The 20,112-nt window shown below is 44.1% G+C and overlaps 1 protein-coding gene across 1 annotated transcript in view; it reads right to left on the reverse strand.

Moving 5' to 3' along the window:
• Window positions 1-2,190: 2,190 nt before the first annotated feature.
• The window catches only part of LOC124723022 (retrotransposon-like protein 1), a 297,803-nt gene continuing 279,881 nt past the window's right edge, over window positions 2,191-20,112 (reverse strand). Inside the window, exon 4 of the mRNA XM_047248198.1 lies at window positions 2,191-2,363. Coding sequence (XP_047104154.1) covers window positions 2,291-2,363 — 73 coding nt within the window. The 3' untranslated portion in view covers window positions 2,191-2,290. The remainder of the gene's footprint in view (window positions 2,364-20,112) is intronic.

Consider the following 20,112-nt stretch of genomic DNA (forward strand, 5'->3'; position numbering starts at 1 on the left):
ATCTGGACCCTGTCACATAGTCTAAGTATCTACGGGTAATGCAATAGATCGATCTTGGATGAACAAATAAGGAGATAGACAATATGTTTTTATCACCTAGAAAAAATAAATTTGTGTAATTAATTTTTGTGATTGTTTGAGGTATGTGTCTGCAGTCCACAAACGGACTGACGAGTTAATTTATGCCACAATTGTTGCAAAGAGGTAATGTGTGTGTGTTGCTTGATAATGACTTAAAGTCGAAATTGGTCAATAGCAAATAAACAGAAAATGTTACAGCCCACAACGGAAAAGGTTTTCTCCTGAAAAATAAGTAGTTTGTCGTGTTGTATGACTGCAACTCGTAACGGACGTAACGCTAGTGCAGCGATTTGTGCGTGCGTGGGAGTGCGTGCATGTTGCGTGTGTGAAGAATTATGGAGCTTACAAGTGTTGGCACAACTTCGTAAGTCTTATAATCATCTATCGTACTATTATTCTCCAACTTAACATCTCCTGCGCTAAAAAATACGTAAACATATGCCTTTGCACGCGATATCTACGGGCACATCAGGCTGAAATGGGTTCATTAATGTAGAAAAATCGAACTTCGCTTTGATCTGGACTACAGTGACTGATAAGTACGTACAAGACGCTATGAAAATGGATGCAATCTCTCACGCCACGTTATATAACGCCATGTCGCGCGATATCTGGTATAGTGACCTAGGTATCAGAGGTTATGACGGGCGTCCATAGATGTTACGAATCTTCTGTTTCTAAACAGTGACCACAGCGACCAATAGGCAGGAAAGTTATTGAGCTCGGAGTAATATATTCCCTTCAATGCATTACTGAAGATATATTCCAATATGCCAGTAGTAGTTCACTTGTTGCCAGGAATGTTGTCTATACGAAGAGTATAGTTTCTCCCCTGGCTATGAGGAATGTCGTTTCTCAAATATACATGCAAAGCTCGTTTAATTTGACATGATACGTATACACTCTTTTATTGTATACATTCTATTATTGCAGAGTGTGTTGGCTTCACGAAATGTTCAACTTGTAAATGCAGTAGTTTTTTTATTGCTCTGCACTTTCAATCATTTCTTTGTGTAATTTTAAATAAAGTGAAAGAATTTCATTCATTTATGGTGCTTCTCTCGTGGGACTGCAATTTTCATAACAGATACTGTCTAATTACAACTATACATTGTATGATACAAATTCTGAATCTGAGGTTGTCACTGATTCTGTGCTTACTAGACGAGTCACTGAAAGATTCGGCCGAATTTAAGTTCATCACCAGTGGCGCTATGAAGGAGCACTGCAGAAACTGAGGGCCGCATAACCTACAGTGACAAAAAGGAGCAGTTCGCTTTGACAATCGTTCTGCGGTAAGTTAGAACGCAGTTACGACGATTTTTGGCTTCTCAACAGTTCTTTCTTTGTAAATTTTGTGTAATTTACCTTTTGCTATAAAAAATGAAAGATACTTGTGATACAACTTCGTAACACCTTTCAGTCTGCTTGCTACTGGGAAATAATAATTGTCATACAGGATTGAATAACTTCTAGCTGGCGAGTATTTCACTGTGTTCCAAGGTGCAGGACATTGACGACAGCAAGTTTACTGCCAGAGGAACATTAGTATGGGCTGCCAGGGTACTTCGCGAGACAGGGTACCCACATCCTCCAGACCACAGAGTGCAAATTCGATCCAACTAAATTCAAAAATTTCGCAGATAATTATCGTCTTTGCTGATTGCAGGTTAATACAGCTTGTTGCAGAGCTTGCTAGTAGCAGTTTGGTAGATCTTGCAAACAATCACACTCTCCTAGACGTACAACTAAGCAGAAAAACAAGATGACTGGTAATTGAAATTGGAAAGTCTGTGGTGATATTCTATCTTATTGCATTCTACGAATTTAAAAGAATAAACAAAGGTACGTTTTTGAAAGCAGGACCAGTTATCCTGGGGGTATGAATATGCTTGGGACTATGGAATACAATGAAGAGAAGGGGAAAAACACTCATTTTGTGTTTTAAAATAAAGCAAACGTCAAGGGTAAAAACATCGCCTTAAATTTTTATGATTATCTTTAATTAGGTTAAACGTTCAATTAAAACAACGTTACGATTTTTATAAAGAATACTTTATTTTTTATAAATATATTCACATTCAATGTTAATTAAAAGGGAATGTTTTGATTTATGCATTTGTATTATACATTCAAATTATCTACAAGAACGTAATTATACGATGTACGTTATTGTGAGAGATGAGGCACAATAATCACGTTGTCCAGTTTATAATATGGTGCAAAGAATCTTTGAGCTTTTGTGAACTGGTTGGTACCCTCGGCCTTTGGTTAAGCAGCACCTGTTGACAAAATATTTGCGTTCTAGTATTTCTGTTATATTCTATGAAACAGTAAAAATTTCAAAAGGAGCAATGAATTTCAGCAAGCTCAGTGTGAAGCAGAGATATAGCGTTAAAGGCAGAAGCATCGTTGATACCTACAGCGCAGAGACAGACGTTGAAAAGCGTAGAGTGGGTATTAATAACCAGTTTCGGAAAATTTGTAAATAGGGAAATGAAAATAGAGGCTAACTCGAGTAGAAATGTTAGTTTTAAGGCGCATTGAAGCATCAATTGGAGCGGAGTACTACCTTGCCATGTGTCAGTAATACTAATAATCGGATATTGATAAAAAACTAAATTACGAACAGCAAAGCATGGCTAAAGGCAGGGTTCTGTGAATTTATGGCTACGAATATAACGGAGAACTTCATAACGGTCTCTGCTCGGGTTTTTTGTTCGTCTGCAAGGAGGATCGGAAAATATCTGTTTTTAGTTCCGTTTATCTGAATCCTTATACTGTGGAATTTCGATACAGAGAGGTGAGCTGTCTGCCATAGAAAAAATGCCTCTCTTAGCTTTCGGCATGTGATACCTCACCCCAGTTCAAGACAAAAGTGTTATAGTAAAACCTAGTCCCGCAAATAGATTTAATAGAAATGCGATTTAAAAAACAAGGCTCCGGCAACGCTGTAACTGCGCCCAGCGTGGCCAAGAATATGTAGCATGAACTTTGCGCTGCTCTGGAGCTGTTCCATTAGCTGAGTGAGACGTGGTAATGCCGTAGGGTAACGGAGAAGGAAAAGGAGATAAGTGTTTAACGCCCCGTCGACAACGAGGTCATTGGAGACGGGGCACAACTTCGGATTAGGGAAGGATGGAGAAGGAAATCGGCAGTGCCCAATCGAAGGAATCATCCCGGCATTTACCTTAAGCTATGTAGGAAAATCACGGAAATCCTGAATCAGGATGGCCGGACGCGGTTTGAACCGTCATCCTCCCGAATGTGAATCCAATGAGCTAACCACTGCGTTACACCACTCGGTTGGGGAACGGATATGAAACTTTCCTATATATGTGTCGCGTTCGCGCCACACTGTTTTTTTCAGTTAAAGCATCAAATTATACCCAGTATTCACTAACACAATGTGTTTGTATTGTATTGTATCTTGTGTATTTCTTTCTGTTACTGTTATCTTTATTTACACATTAAGATACACTCAAGAGCCAAAGAAACTGGTACACTTGCTTAATATCGTGAAGAGCTCCCGCGAGCACGCAGAAGTGCCGCAACACGACGTGGCATGGATTCAACTAATGTCAGAATTAGTACTGGAGGGAACTGACATCATGAATCCTGCAGGGCTGTCTATAAATCTGTAAAAGTACGAGGTGGTGGAGATCTCTTCCCAGATATGCTCAATAATGTTCATGTCTGAGGAGTTTGGTGACCAGCGGAAGTATTTAAACTTATAAGAGTGTTCCTGGAGCCACTCTGCAGCAATTCTGGACGTGTAGGGTGTCGCATTGTCCCGCTGAAATTGCCCATGTCCGTCGGAATGGACAATGGACATTAATGAACGCAGTGATCAGACAGGACGCATACGTACGTGTCATGTGTCAGAGTACTATCTATCTGTATCATGGGTCCCATATCACTCCAACTGCACACGCCCCACACCAGTACAACCAGCTTAAACAGTGCCTTGCTGACATGCAGGATCCATGGATTCACGAGGTTGCCTCCAAACTCGTACGCGTCCATCCGCTCGATACAATCTGAACCGAAACTCGTCGGACCAGGCAAAATGTTTCCAGTCATCAAGAGTCCAATGTCGGTGCTGACGGGCCCAGGCGAGGCGTAAAGCTTTGTGTCGTACAGTCATCAAGAGTACACGAGTGGGCTCCGAAAGCCCATATCGATGATGTTTCGTTGAATGGTTCGCTCGCTGACACTTGTTGATGGCCCAGGACTGAAATCTGTAGCAATTTGCGGAAGGGTTGCACTTCTGTTACGTTGAACGATTGTCTTCAGTCGTCGTTGGTCCCGTTCTTGCAGGATCTTTTTTCCTGGCGCAGCAATGTCGGAGATTTGATGTTTCACTGGATCCGTGATATTCACGGTACACTCGTGACGTGGTCGTACGGGAAAATCCCCACTTCATCGCTACCTCGGAGGTTCAAAAATTGTGCAAATGGCTCTGAGCACTATGGGACTCAACTGCTGTGTTCATAAGTCCCCTAGAACTTAGAACTACGTAAACCTAACTAACCTAAGGACATCACACACATCCATGCCCGAGGCAGGATTCGAACCTGCGACCGTAGCGGTCGTGCGGTTCCAGACTGTAGCGCCTTCAACCGCTCGGCCACTCCGGCCGGCACCTCGGAGGTGCTGTGTCCCATCGCTCGTGCGCCGACTATAACACCAGGTTCAAACTCACTTAAGTCTTGATAACCTGCCATTGTAGTAGCAGTAACCGACCTAAGAACTGCACGAAACACCTTTTGTCCAATATAGGCGTTGCTGACCGCAGCATCGTATTCTACCTGTTTACATGTCTCTGTATTTGAATACGCATGTCCATACCAGTTTATTTGCCGCTTCATTGTATAACATGAAGTTCGTACAGACGTTAACGACCACTTTATTTCGTCCATAACAAAATGCCAGCAGAAAGTAATAATGAATGCAGTAACATCGTCTTCATCCAATGACGTACAAAAAACACAATAGGTTGGTTACACTAGATTGTACAATATACTAGACACAATAATTTAGTTCTGTAAGTTTGATGTTTAGGGTTGTCTTCACAGAATCAGCTCACACATGAACTAGCAACTTTCATTTTAGAGAGATGTTGAAAGCGACCACCTTGCATTTGCAAACACTTCGCCAATCACCGGTTTTGCTAGACATACCTGCATCCATCACTGCCAAAGCGAGCATGCTACTAGGTCTTGTACACCCATGGGTGGGTTGCTAAATTTGTTCACTTAAGTGTCATCATAAATAAAAATCTAATGGATTAAAGTCTGGGGAACGCTGAGGCTAGAACATTGGACCTCCACGACCAGTCAATTTCCCTGGAAACGTTTCATTTAAACAGTTATTCACATTCATTTGCAAAGTGTGGTGGTGCACCATCATGCTGAAAACATAGCTGTCGCCGAACACCAAGTCGAACGTTCTCTAACGCGTCAGGCAAAGTAGTGCAAAGAAACGTACGGTACAGGCGCGCATTCAACTTGTCCGGTGATCGGTAAGGGCCCAAAAGCACTCATCCCACGATTCCAGCTCACAGGTTTATGTCAAAGCATGCCTGAAAGCCACGTTCACGGGTGACTTGTGGGTTGTATTTGGGCCAATAATGGCTATTTTGGAAGCTGAAAATACCTTAACGAGTGAAGAATTCGTCAGTCCTTATCACATTATTTATAATATGTAATCTTCCACTCGGTGCAAGAGCCAGTCACAGGACTGTACTCGTCGAATACGGCCTTCTGGCCGCTGGTGTTGCGTTAACGCGTAACGATATGGATGCAGTTCTTAATCGTACGACACTTCATCAATCAGTCTTTGAGACACCTGGAACTACCTTGTAATATCACCGATACTTCGACGAGGTGATTGGTGAACGCTTTCAAGAATCGCGTCCTCTGCTTGTGGAGTACGATTGTACTCATACGGCCTCTGTCCATTACTTGTTGACGAAGGTTACCGGTTTCGCGAAGGCGTTATCACAGACCACGGAAAACATTCTTTCAAGATGGCGCCTTTGAGAGTAACGTGATGGATATGCGCGAGCAGCAGCAGCAGCAGCTCGGTTATCATATGTACCCAGAACCAAAAGCATATCGACGTATTCATCGCAAGTGTACTCCATCGGGAAGCCGCCCTACATGAACTTGAAAGGACCAGTTACAGTTGTGCACTGTGCAGCTACTAGACACATGCGTGCAGTTTAATGGATCCCTCTGTCATTTGATAGGCTATTATCATGTGACAATACGATGTCCTGCTCATAAACGATGTGAACTAGGGAACGAACGCCTAAATAATAATAATAAAAAAAAGGAAGCTGAAGAGGGTTCGAACCATAGCCCCATGGTGGATGCGGGTTTGATGCCCCAACAGTATACTCAGTGAGGTACGTCAGATAGTATGGTAGGGCGGCGTGATACTCTCTCCTCTGTACATTCCGATGCGCTACACGATGTAACAGTGTAGCCAGCTCCACGTTTTCATACATGTATCTTTAAAATGGACCCGGTCTGATTTTGCTAGATGAACTTTTGTCTTGAATCTAGATGATGAATCGCATGCCGACCTCCAAGTGTAGAATTTTTTGTTCACTGTGTATATTTTATGTATTTTAACACATACCGTAACGTCAGTATTGCGCCTCTGTGTATGGTCTTGTGAAATTCTCTGAACATAAGCATGCACTGCAGTACCCTATCCATGAAGGTTTAGCAGAAGAGATTCTCTTAGAAGGAGTTAAAAAAGGCGACTTTCCATCGTGAATTTAAGAAATTATCATTACTCAAATTCAACAAAGATACTAATTCGAGCTATTTTCGTTCGAGATTCTACACAGTCTAAGGCTGTGCAACATCCGACCCCTGTTACTATAGCCTGGAACAATGACTAAACAATAAAATGACCCGCGAAGCGCGGATATGGGTCCCGCAGGCCAGAACTTCGGATGAACAATGTCATGAATCACGAGACCCTGTGTAGCTGGCGGCACAGCTGATGGAACAGAGAAGATTCAGTCTGATAAATGGAACAGTTTCTGTGCAAATCACAGCTGATATATAAGAATATACAGCCTACAGTTGAAGGTTATTATTAACCTGCAACTGTAGGCTGTATATTCTTATATAAACAATATCAGTTGCTGTCGCTGCATAAAAATGTTAAAAATTAAACACAGCTGAACTAAACTTTCTGGTTCAGCTGGTAGTGGGAAAAGACTTTATGAAATATGGTAACTCTTGGAATACGAGTTCTTGTGATTAAATTATTGTTACTGTTTTGATAGGACTCTAGCCGCTGTGCGAGTTTACATGTGTCATGCCGGTCTATTCCTGAGGAATATCTGTCGCATCATACTACATAATCTGACCGACCATTAGTAAGATGATAGCGATGAATAGTAATTGAAACAGCTTGGGAGCGGTATCCTGTAACGGCCACCACGACTAATGTAACAATTGTCACTGGCGTTCAGAAACAGTTGAAATCACTAAAACTGAACAAAGTTAAGGGGCTCATAGAATCCCTATCAGATTTGATGCATAATTTACGGCTGGTTTAGACTCTCTTTCAACCATCATATACGTAGATCTCGAAGACAAAGCTGTGTCTATTATTTGCAAGGACCCACATGTTCACCCATATACAAGTTGGCTAGCACACAAAACTGCTGTTCAGCATCTCTGACATCCGTGTCTTGTAGAATTTTAGGGCTAAAGCATAATGGAGTAACTCGAACAGAGCGACCTTCTTCATGCAAACCAGTGTAGATTCAAAAACATTGGTCATGCGAGATACAAATTGCTCGTTTGTCATATGAGATGATTAGAAAATCGAACTGGCAGAGGCCTGGAATAGCCAAACTATCCCGCGAATATTAAACATAAAGCTCCCCGTTTTGGTCTTCTATGGGCCAATCGGGAACGGCCGACCGCCGTGTCATCCTCTGACAATGGCGTCATTGGATGCGGTATGGACGGGCATGCGGTTAACACACCGCTCTCCCGGTCTTTGTAGGATATCTTCGCCTTGGAACCGCTACTACTCGGTCAGTTGGCTCCTTAGTTGGCCTCACGAGGCTAAGTGCACTCCTTTCCAGTCCTCTTACCAAGGAAAAATCCCTGTCAGCACCGAAAATCGAACTCGGTTCCTATACATGGCAATCAGCCACACTGACCAATCACCTACGAAGACGGAAATCCCTCCAACACCTAATTTGAAGAAACGATACCAAGTGTAGAATCTAGAAACACATTACAGCTCTCTACCTACCGCTGCCTTAGGGGCCACGAAGGCAGGATATGTCTGATTACACCGTGAACAGAGGCATTTAAGCAGTTACTTTCCCCACTATCCATACAGGAAGGAACCCTAACTCGTGTTGCAAAGGGAAGTACCCCTGACATGCACTTCACAGTTACTTGTAGAGTGTAGGTGCAGATGCAGATGTAAGTGTAGATGTAGAAGCAGTCACCAATAACACCCCCGTGGTATTACCGTTCACTGTGCCATAATCAGACCGACAGCCACATACACTGATCAGACAGAACATTATGACCATCTACCTACGAGTGTGAGTCAAATGAAAACCTTAAATTCATAATAACGAATCGAAATTTCGCGCCATTATTCTGTAAGTTGGTAAGCGTGCTGCAAACAGCGTACAGAATGACCTGTAGGTGGCAGCATAGAGCAGATTCACACATACCATCGCAGTATCAGTATAAAGATGGCCGCCCCACTTGCGACTTGCACCAGGGCAGTCAGCGTTCTCTTATTCGATTTTTGCGTAGTGAAGGAGTGAAACCTATTGAAATTCATCGACGAATAAAGGTTCAGTACGGTGATGCATGTTTGTCACAGCAGCAAGTCTACGAATGGAGTAGGAAATTTGCAAATGGTGTGACTTCAGTGGAAGATGCTCCTCGTCCAGGTCAGGCACAACGAGTTGTCACTCCACAGAATATTGCAGTAGTTGAAGCCACAGTGAAGGAAAACCGCCGAGTGACACTGAATGACATTGAAGCATGTTTACAGATTAGACATGGGTCAGCACACCACATTGTGCATGATGTGCTCCAGTTTCACAAAGTGTCTGCAAGATGGGTGCCACGGCAGCTGACTCGTGAAATGAGAGAACGACGTATTGGTGCTTGTGAAGAACTTCTTCGGCGCTTTGAACAAGAAGGTGATGGCTTCCTTGCAAGAATCGTTACCGGGGACGAAACCTCGGTTAACTTCCACCAACCGGAAACGAAGAGAGCGAGCAAGGAATGGCGCCATTCCTCATCACCAAAACCAAAGAAGTTTCGAACAGAACCATCAGCAGGGAAGGTTATGCTGAATCTCTTTTGGGACGAAGGCGTCATTTTGGAGCATTACATGCCTAGAGGGACCACTGTCACCAGTGCATCATACACAGATCTCCTAAAAATCATCTGCGGCCTGCAATCAAATCAAAGCGACGTGGATTGCTGTCAGCTGGTGTCCTTTTGCAACATTACAATGCAAGGCCCCACACTGCCTGTACAACAGTTGCAACAATCACAGAGCTGCATTTTGAGTGTCTTCCTCATTCACTATACTCACCAGACCTTGCCCCAAGTGATTTCCATATGTCTGGACCACTCAAAGACGCAATGGGAAGAAAGAAGTTCCTTTCTAATGCAGAGGTACGCCACGCGGTGCATGAGTGGTTGCGCGGACTACCAAATGATTTTTTTTTTCTAAATGAATTTATGCACTTTGTAAGCGCTGGAGGACTTGCAATGAGCGTGGGGGAGATTATGTTGAAAAGTGATACAGCTTTGTACCACTTTTGCACAATAAACAATATTTAAAAAAATATTTAAGTATTTCATTTGACTCACCCTCGTAATAGCCGATATGTGCACTTTGTAAGCGCTGGAGGACTTGCATTGGGCGTGGGGGAGATTATGTTGAAAAGTGATACAGCTTTGTACCACTTTTGCACAATAAACAATATTTTAAAAAAAATTTAAGTATTTCATTTGACTCACCCTCGTAATAGCCGATATGTGCACCTTTGATACGGATAACAGGGGCGAGAAGCCGTGGCATGGGAGCAACGAGGCCTTGGTAGGTCGCTGGAGGGAATTGGCATCACATCTGTACACACAAGTCCCGTAATTCCCTTAAATTCGGGACATGGGGCGATGAGCTCTGGCGCCACGCTCAATCAAATCCAAGATGTGTTCGATCCGGTTCAGATCTGGCGAGTTTGGGGGGGCGGGGGGGGGGGCAGAACATCGATTGGAACTCGCCACTGTGTTCCTCGAACCACTCCATCACACCCCTGGTCTTGTGACATGGCGCATTATCTTGATGAAAAATACCACTGCCGTTGGGAGATATGAGCGTCATGAATGAGTGTACGTGGTCTGCAAACCAGTGTCTGATACTCCGTGGCCGTCATGGGGCCTTGCACGAGCTCCACTGGCCCCATGGATGCCCACTTCAATGTTCCCCAGAGCCGGCCGCTGTGGCCGAGCGGTTCTAGGGGCTTCAGTGCGGAACCGTGCTGCTGCTACGGTCGCAGGTTCCAATCCTGCCTCGGGCATAGATGTGTGTGATGTCCTTAGGTTAGTTAGCTTTAAGTAGTTCTAACTCTAGAAGACTAATGACCTCAGATGTTAAGTCCCATAGTGCTTAGAGCTATTTGAACCATTTTGGTTCCCCAGAGCGTAATAGAGCCGCCGCCAGCTTGTCTACGTCCTGCAGTACAGGTGTAAGAAGATGTTTCCCGGGAAGACGACGGATTCGCGCCCTCCCATATTCATGATGAAGGAGGTATCGGATTCATCAGATTATGCAACGCTCTCTCTCTGCGCCAACATCCAGTGCCGATGGTCACCTGCCCATTTCTGTTGCAGTTACCGATGTCGTGGTGTTAACATTGGCACATGTAAGGGTCGCCGGCTGCAGAGTCCCATCGTTAGGAGTGTTTGGTTCAAAATGGTTCAAATGGCTCTGAGCACCATGGGACTTAACTTCTGAGGTCATCAGTTCCCTAGAACTTAGAACTACTTAAATCTAACTAACCTAAGGACATCACACACATCCATGCCCGAGGCAGGATTCGAACCTGCGACCGTAGCGGTTGCGTGGTTCCAGACTTTAGCGCCTAGAACGGCTCGGCCACCTTGGCCGGCTATAGTGTTTGGCGCTTGTCTGTTCAGACACGCTTGTACTCCGCCCAGCAATGAAGTCTGATACACTTCTGGCCATTAAAATTGCTACACCAAGAAGAAATGCAGATGATAAACGGGTATTCATTGGACAAATATATTATACTAGAGCAGACATGTGATTACATTTTCACGCAATTAGGGTGCATAGATCCTGAGAAATCAGTACGCAGAACAACCACTTCTGGCCGTAATAACGGCCTTGATACGCAAGGGCATTGAGTCAAACAGAGCTTTGATGGCGTGTAGAGGTACAGCTCCCATGCAGCTTCAACACGGTACCAGAGTTCATCAAGAGTAGTGACTGGCGTATTGTGACGAGCCAGTTGCTCGGCCACCATTGACCAGACGTTTTCAGTTGGTGTGACATCTGGAGGATGTGCTGGCCAGGGCAGCAGTCGAACATTTTCTGTATCCAGAAAGGCCCGTACAGGACCTGCAACATGTGATCGTGCATTATCCTGCTGAAATGTAGGGCTTCGCAGGGATCTAATGAAGGGTAGAGCCACGGGTCGTAACACACCTGAAATGTAACGTCCACTGTTCAAAGTGCCGTCAATGCGAACAAGAGGTGACCGAGACGTGTAACCAATGGCACACCATACCATCACGCCGGCTGATACGCCAGTATGGCGATGACGAACACACGCTTCCAATGTGCGTTCACCGCGATGTCGCCAAACACTGATGCGACCATCATGATGCTGTAAACAGAACGTGGATTCATCCGAAAAACTGACGTTTTGCTATTCGTGCACCTAGGTTCGTCTGTGATGCAGCGTCAAGGGTAACCGCAGCCATGGTCTCCGAGCTGGGTCGGCCGGAGTGGCCGTGTGGTTCTAGGAACTACAGTCTTGAACCACGTGACCGCTACAGTCGCAGGTTCGAATTCTGCCTCGGGCATGGTTGTGTGTGATGTCCTTAGGTTAGTTAGGTTTAATTAGTTCTAAATTCTAGGCGACTGATGACCTCAGAAGTTAAGTCGCATAGTGCTCAGAGCCATTTGAACCATTTTTTGTAGCACGTCATCTCCGTGGTGTAGCAATTTTAATGACCGGTAGTATATTAACTCCACCACAGTTCCCCACCTGTGCTCCTTTACCAGTCTGCCCATCCCACGAAGTCCGACATCTGTAACGAGGGGTGGCCGCCCAGCCACATGACCTCCGGACGTGGTTTTATCTTGGTTCCGCCACGTGTTGAAGGTACTCACTATAGCACTCCTCGAACACCCGATAAGTCGTGTAGTTTCTGAAATGCCGAGCCGCCGATCATCACAATCTGCCCTCGGTGAAACTCAGATAGCTCGCGAGCTTCCCCTATTCCAAACACAGCACGCTCACTGATATTACGTGCACCGAGCATGTGTCTGACTAGCAGTCATTCCTCGTCAGGTGACGCTGCTATCGCCTGGACAGGTTTACTTCGATAGTAGGTCTGTGGTCGTAGTGGTCGGGCTGGTCAGTGTATATTTCTACTGCTGTAGCACAGTGGGCGTCTTTTTGTGTCTTTGTGACCAAACTTTGTAATATTATTATGTGTCATGCTCGAGATTTCAGTACTCAGGAAAAGCACTTTGAGAGGAATTTTTTGTAAATACTGCAATCATTTTTCATTTAGGTGGCTATTTAAACATAAATGCACCTCATTAACTGGTAATGTTTCAGTCCTGATCAGAATTCTTTGCACAACATTACATTAAATAATACTAATAATTGTAAAAAAAATCTTGCACGTAGAAATTACGTTAAAATGGTTTTGTTCTACCTGAAACTAATTCTCGTGTAGCCCGGCATTAAAATAAATTTCTCCTAATATAGGGTTTCTCCTAACAAAGAGAAAACACTTTATGCTCCATACCATCTATTTAAATCTATAAATAAATTAAAATTAACATAATCTGAATTTTTCTGTGATTGAGCTTGAATACTACAGATTTTGTGGAGAGGAGATAAATGAATTATTGTGGGGTACATTTGATTCAGTTTTCAAAAAGATGTCGTAAATCTACACCAAGCTCATCAAGAAACTTCCATAAAATGTGATCAGTATGTAGTGGATAGAAGTAAAAGTGAGGATATCGGGAAACGGGTTGATAAACAATGAACTCGTTCAACGCATGGAAAAAGGAAAAATAAACCATGAACGGACGCGTTATGAAGATAGAGCAAGATCTATCAGAATAAACAGTGACGACGAATCGTGATCATACTGAACTGGATACAAAAACAGTGCATATGTTACAAAGATGAAAAGGAAGCAGACCCTAGACGACCAGAGAATCAGTGTGATGAAGAATCAGATTTGAGTACTGGAAAGTTATGAGCACAGAGTGAGCCGCAATTTCAAAATGTACTGCAATGAGTAAAATTTACGTCCACAAGAGTAAATACAGTCCAAAAGAGTGAGGAGGAGAAACTTTAGAAGTAAATTTAGATGTTAAGAAATAACACTGTGGTGGACGTGAACTGCCTCTCGACGAATAAGCACAGTTTCCTCAACAAATTACGTACACTGATCGTTTACTGCCTACATTTGAAAGCTGTAAAAGCGAAAATCCAAAATTATGCATGCAAAATCTGGAAACGTACTTATGTGATAAGGAATTTGGAGGAGGACAAGTTTGCTTTATATTCGACAGAGGCAAGACCAAAAGGAATCAGCTTAGCTAACAGTGCCCTGCGTAAAATCAGTAGCGTATGAGAAGCCACGAGATACATTTCTGGCTAATCTATGGCATGACTTTACAGATTGCTCTCTCGAGTTACAAATACCCGTGGCAAACATCTGGAGCATTTCAGGCCACATGTGCAGCAAACCTAGCGATTCTGGCGAATTATCTGAGAGATAGAAAGCAGGACTCCAAACAATGGACTGCGATGCATTTATACTTTCTGTTCACATCCATAGAAGGTTGCTGACTGAACGATCAAGCATTCATGGAGACTTAACAATCACTGAACATGATTGAATTAGAACAGAATGGACGTAGCAGTCACTTGTACCGGGTGGGAAGGCATGCCGCTCCGCGGCACGAATCCGCCCGGCGGATTAGTGTCGAGGTCCGGTGTGTTGGCCAGTCTGTGGATGGTTTTTAAGGCGGTTTTCCATCTGCCTCTGCGAATGCGGGCTGGTTCCCGTTATTCCGCCTCAGTTACACTGTGTCGGCGGTAGCTGCGCAAACACTTTCTCCACGTGAGTGTACACCATAATTACTCTACCACGCAAACATTGGGGTTACACTCGTCTGGTGTGAGACGTTCCCGCAGGGTGGGGGGAGGGGGGGGAGAGGGGGAGGGGGGGAGGGGGGAGGGGGGGAGGGGGGAGGGGGGGAGGGAGGGTCCACTGGGGGCCGAACCGCACAATAACCCTGGATTCAGTGTGGGGCGGCGGTGGGCTGAGTGGACTGCTGTAGCCTGTTGTGGGATTGTGAACCACTAAGGCTACGGCGGGGACAAAGCCTCTCCGTCGTTTCTAGGTCCCCAGTGCAATAAAATATAATACAAATACAAGCCACCTGGAAGTCAAGATAAACATTACTGAAAATTCAGCCTGAGGAATCCAGGCAGTGAAGAAAAGGAAGTAACCTTACTACCGAACAAACGGAAGGAAAATAGAAGAGTGCTGTGATAGTTGAGACCTTCTGTCACAGCAGTCACATAGAATGAATGCCATTCCTAAACATAATCAGAAAGAGTTTGACATAAATATAAAACTGCAGCACGGTGTGAATAAAGAGAAACTATGAAACACAAGAGGAGCATGAGACATAAATCGAGATTAAAAGAGGAATGTGGGAGACAAAGTCCTTTGAAATGTAGATGAGCTTAAAATGTTGACTGTCCATGGTCAAAGAACTGGTCATGGCTGACATACAAATAAAGTGTACACTGAGGTGTTGTTTAATCAAATGACATGTAAATTGAATGAAAAATGTTAGATATGTCAAAACTGGATCTGGAGTCACAGCAATATCAAATGATAAACACAACAGGATCACGGAGTTAGACTAGCCTCTGAAAGTTATCCTGGAGTGAGGAGGTGTTGTGATTATAGCATTCGAAATTAATGGACGGAAAACGGAAAAATAAAGTCTGGTAACGATTGTGGACAACAAGAAAATAATTTAGATAGCATGGGATGAGATTGTACGTGGTTGAGTGCTGTGCTGTCATGAGCCTTATTAGATGTGAGATGACTGAATAATTCCGTATGTGGCGCAGAGAGAGGTACGACAATGATTTCGAGAAGCTAGGAGAACATTTGATGTAAGAGAAGCTAATGCTGAAAAAGTAGTCTTTTCTTGCGCACCATGGGAGCAGACGACGATGCAAGTGACTTTACTACATATAGATGAAACAGATACTGTTGTGGTTTTAACGATAGGTGCTCACAGAATTTAAATGCAGGAGGTGGAGAGAATTATTCAGACGCATTCAATGGTATTCTGATATTAACCAAGAAAAATGAAGCTTCAGACCGTTTCAGAATATTCGATGACAAGCCCTCACTTACTTGCAAGTATCGCATTATGTGGAAGTACCACAAATCAAAAACTCAAGTCTGATGAATGACTGATGAAAGCGGTACCATATCAGGAGTCGTCTCAGAGTATGTGAATCTGCCGGCTATAGTGCCTATGAAAGATGTAATAGTTTGTTTTTCTTTAGCTGCATGGAAGCAGAGAGGGCAACTCCTGAACCCTTCCAAGATATTTTGAAACAATTTTTAGGAATTATCTGGTCAATGATACGAGGTTTTAATGTTGGCGTCGACCAAGTTGAACTACGCGCACCTTGCCAAAAACTCACGACTTATGCCTCCACAGGAAACCAGTATATTTATCACAGAGATCTATTCAGATGAAAATACTATAGCTCTCCGTTTTTGGCAGAAATGAATGCAATATTTACATCGGAGCTGAGGCAGTTCTCTGTGGTTTGTGTAGTTGACGTAACACCAGGGTCATGTAAATTGCATGTTAGAGGTGTCAGGAAAGTATAGAATGATACTCCAGCTAGACCGCAATTTCCGTCTGTGTCTCTCAAAATTCTGGTTTTGTAAAATTCCCTTGAAGGAATACGCTCAGCCGAAGAAAAAAAATAGCAAATTATTCAGTTGAAAAACTGTTTTTAGAAAAGGCAGCCAATCGACTATAACCACCTTCTTAGTCTTTTATAAGAGTTACTGAAAAAACTAAGAAGAAATTGACATGACACCACAAGCAGCAGGTGTTATTTTACAAGATGAAATAATCTTTTCTTTTCACATGATTACATGCTTACTTCATCCTGATTTGCTAAAGAGCTCCATCTAAATACTGATGCAAGTACTGCAGAAATGCCCACCCAGTTAGCCGAGCACTCTAAGGCACTGCTTTCCGGGCGGGAAGGCGTGCCGGTTCCCGGCACGAATCCGCCCGGTGGATTAGTGTCGAGGTCCGGTGTGCCGGCCCGTCTGTGGATGATTTTTAAGGCGGTTTTCCATATGCCTTGGCGAATGTGGGCTGGTTGCCCTTATTCCGCCTCAGTTACACTATTTCGGCGATTGCTGTGTGAACACTGTCTCCATGTACTACACAGACACCATAATTACTCTACTACGCAAACATTGGGGTTACACTCGTCTAGTGTGATTGTGTGAGGCGTTGTTCTCGGGGGGGGGGGGGGGGGGGGGGTTTGTCCACTGGGGGCCGAACCGCAACCGCACAATACAATAACCCTGGGTTCGTTGGTTCGGTGTGGGGCGGCGGTGGGGTGATGGACTGCTGTAGCCTGTTGTGGGGTTGTGTGCCACTGAGGCTACGGCGGGCACGAAGCCTCTCCGTCGTTTCTAGATCCCCAGTTCCATACAATACAATACGATGACAGAAATTGTGATTTGTATGATACGGAAAGTATGTTGACAATAAGCACATGTATGCGATGTGGAGGTCCGGTATTTCATAAGCGAGTTAGAGATGTTCGCGATTCTGTATGCTGTGAAGCAATTCTGCGAACAGATTTTGGGAAAGAGAACATCAATAACACTGCACTGACCAGTAAGCGTACTGATTATCAAACGTACTGACCACCAAGCTCCAGCGTTTTTGAACACAGCCAAGCATATCAGGAGCTGGATTTTTCGTTAGGAATTACAGTTATTGGAGAATGAGCTGGCGATCAGCTATCGTACAGGAGAGAGGAGAGAAGCATTCTGCGACTGGTTAAACCGTTACATGGGACAGGGCGCTGGTCATGGTCATACTGTGTGGCTCAATAATGATACAGAAATACCACTGGTGAAAATCTGGGACCACACGAGGAAATTAAATGTGTAAACACTGCCAACATCAGAAAAGGAACATAAAAGTTACATCCAGTGAAGTGTAGAGGGAAAACATGCACAGAAACGAAATACGGCGCTACAGTTCTTTGTAAAAAATATGTGGTTTTCTGGTGGTATCAAAAGAACAAAAGATAGTGGATATGGTTACCGATTGAACAGTTACGATATTTCATGTTGACTCATGCTCTGTGTGACTGCTAAACAGTATCATGAGCAGGAAAAATCCTCTCTAAAGAAAGGAAGTATGAAATCCCCAAACCGGTGGCGGTGAGGTATTAAAACTTTTACCTGTGTTTGTTACTTCTTATGCCCCCTCTCTCTCTTTCTCCCACTAGTAGTGTTAAAGTTACACAAATGAAATTTTCACGTCTTTGCTTCAGACCTACATAGTTGATGCCGGTTTTAAGATACTGGCCTCAAGTTGGAGAGGATCAAGGAACAAATCCCCATCGTCTCTAGCCTCAGGCGTCTTATAAACAAAGCGCGGCCGATTTGCTACCTCGGACACGTTAAGTTTTCTAAGTACCTAATAGTTTACTGACAGTAAAATCCACATCTTCTATACTTCTTTTTTAGCTGTCAAGTTATCGCAATTTGTTGTCCGTAAATAAACTGGCTCCTCAAAATTTACTAAGTATTAAACTTTAAATATCTCTTCGCCCTGTAAAGTAAAATATACCATAACAGATCCGGAAATTGACTGCAAACCACGTGTGCCTATGTTGCAGTGTGGCTTATTTCCTAACAACATTCTCGTACTACTCGGGATAGCATGAATGTATCACTCCAAATATCTGTTTTGAGAAACGAAATACGATAGGCTTAAAAGTCGACAATGAATTAGATGATAGGTGAGTAAAAGAAGCAGGTAATCATCCCCACAGTCTCCAATGAACTAAATAATGATGTGACGTAGTGGATTAGTCGTCAGGAGGGCAGGCTTGAAATCCAGCTCATATAAAAAAAAATTGTTCAAATGGCTCTGAGCACTATGGGACTTAACTGCTGAGATCATCAGTCCCCTAGAACTTAGAACTACTTAAAATTAACTAACCTAAGGACATCACACACATCCATGCCCGAGGCAGGATTGGAGCCTGCGACCGTAGCGCCTAGAACCACTCGGCCACAACGGCCGGCCCAGCTCATATCCTATTGATTTAAATCTATTACGATTTCCCTAAATCACTTCCAACTTCTGCTGGGATGATTCTGTTAACTAGATTACGGGCGATTTTCTCGTCTTTTCCCTGTCTTTGTCAGTCTGTTTTGGTATTTTACGCGGCAATTACACTACTGGCCATTAAAATTGCTACATCACGAAGATGACGTGCTACAGACGCGAAATTTAACCGACAGGAAGAAGATGCTGTGATATGCAAATGATTAGCTTTTCAGAGCATTTACACAAGGTTGGCACCGGTGGCGACAACTACAACGTGCTGACATGAGGAAAGTTTCCAACCGATTTCTCATACACAAACAGCAGTTGACCGGCGTTGCCTGGTGAAATGTTGTTGTGATGCCTCGTTTAAGGAGGAGAAATGCATACCATCACGTTTCCGACTTTGATAAGGGTCGGATTGTAGCCTATCGCGATTGCGGTTTATCAAAATGGTTCAAATGGCTCTGAGCACTGTGGGACTTAACTTCTGAGGTCATCAGTCACCTAGAACTTCTGTAAAGTTTGGAAGGTAGGAGACGAGATACTGGCAGAAGTAAAGCTGTGAGTACCGGGCGTGAGTCGTGCTTCGGTAGCTCAGATGGTAGAGCACTTGCCCGCGAAAGGCAAAGGTCCCGAGTTCGAGTCTCGGTCGGGCACACAGTTTTAATCTGCCAGGAAGTTTCATATCAGCGCACACTCCGCTGCAGAGTGAAAATCTCGTTCTGGATACTTAAACCTAACTAACCTAAGGACATCACACACATCCATGCCCGAGGCAGGATTCGAACCTGCGACCGTAGCGGTCGCGCGGTTCCAGACTTTAGCGCCTAGAACCGCTCGGCCACCACGGCTGGCTGCGGTTTATCGTATCGCGATATTGCTGCTCGCATTGGTCGAGATCCAATAACTGTTAGGGTAATACGGAACGCCGTGCTGGATCCCAACGGCCTCGTATCACTAGTAGTCGAGATGACAGGCATCTTATCCGCATGGCTGTAACGGATCGTGCAGCCACGTCTCGATCCCTGAGCCAACAGATGGGGACGTTTGCAGGACAACAACCATCTGCACGAACAGTTTGACGACGTTTGCAGCAGCATGGACTATCAGCTCGGAGACCATGGCTGCTGTTAACCTTGACGCTGCATCACAGACAGGAGCGCCTGCGATGGCGTACTCAACGACGAACCTGGGTGCACGTATGGCAAAACGTTATTTTTTCGGATGAATCGAGGTTCTGTTTACAGCATCATAATGGTTGCATCCGTGTTTGGCGACATCGCGTTGAACGCACATTGGAAGCGTGTA

The sequence above is a fragment of the Schistocerca piceifrons genome, chromosome X (assembly GCF_021461385.2).
Source record: "Schistocerca piceifrons isolate TAMUIC-IGC-003096 chromosome X, iqSchPice1.1, whole genome shotgun sequence".
NCBI classification, from domain to species: domain Eukaryota; kingdom Metazoa; phylum Arthropoda; class Insecta; order Orthoptera; family Acrididae; genus Schistocerca; species Schistocerca piceifrons.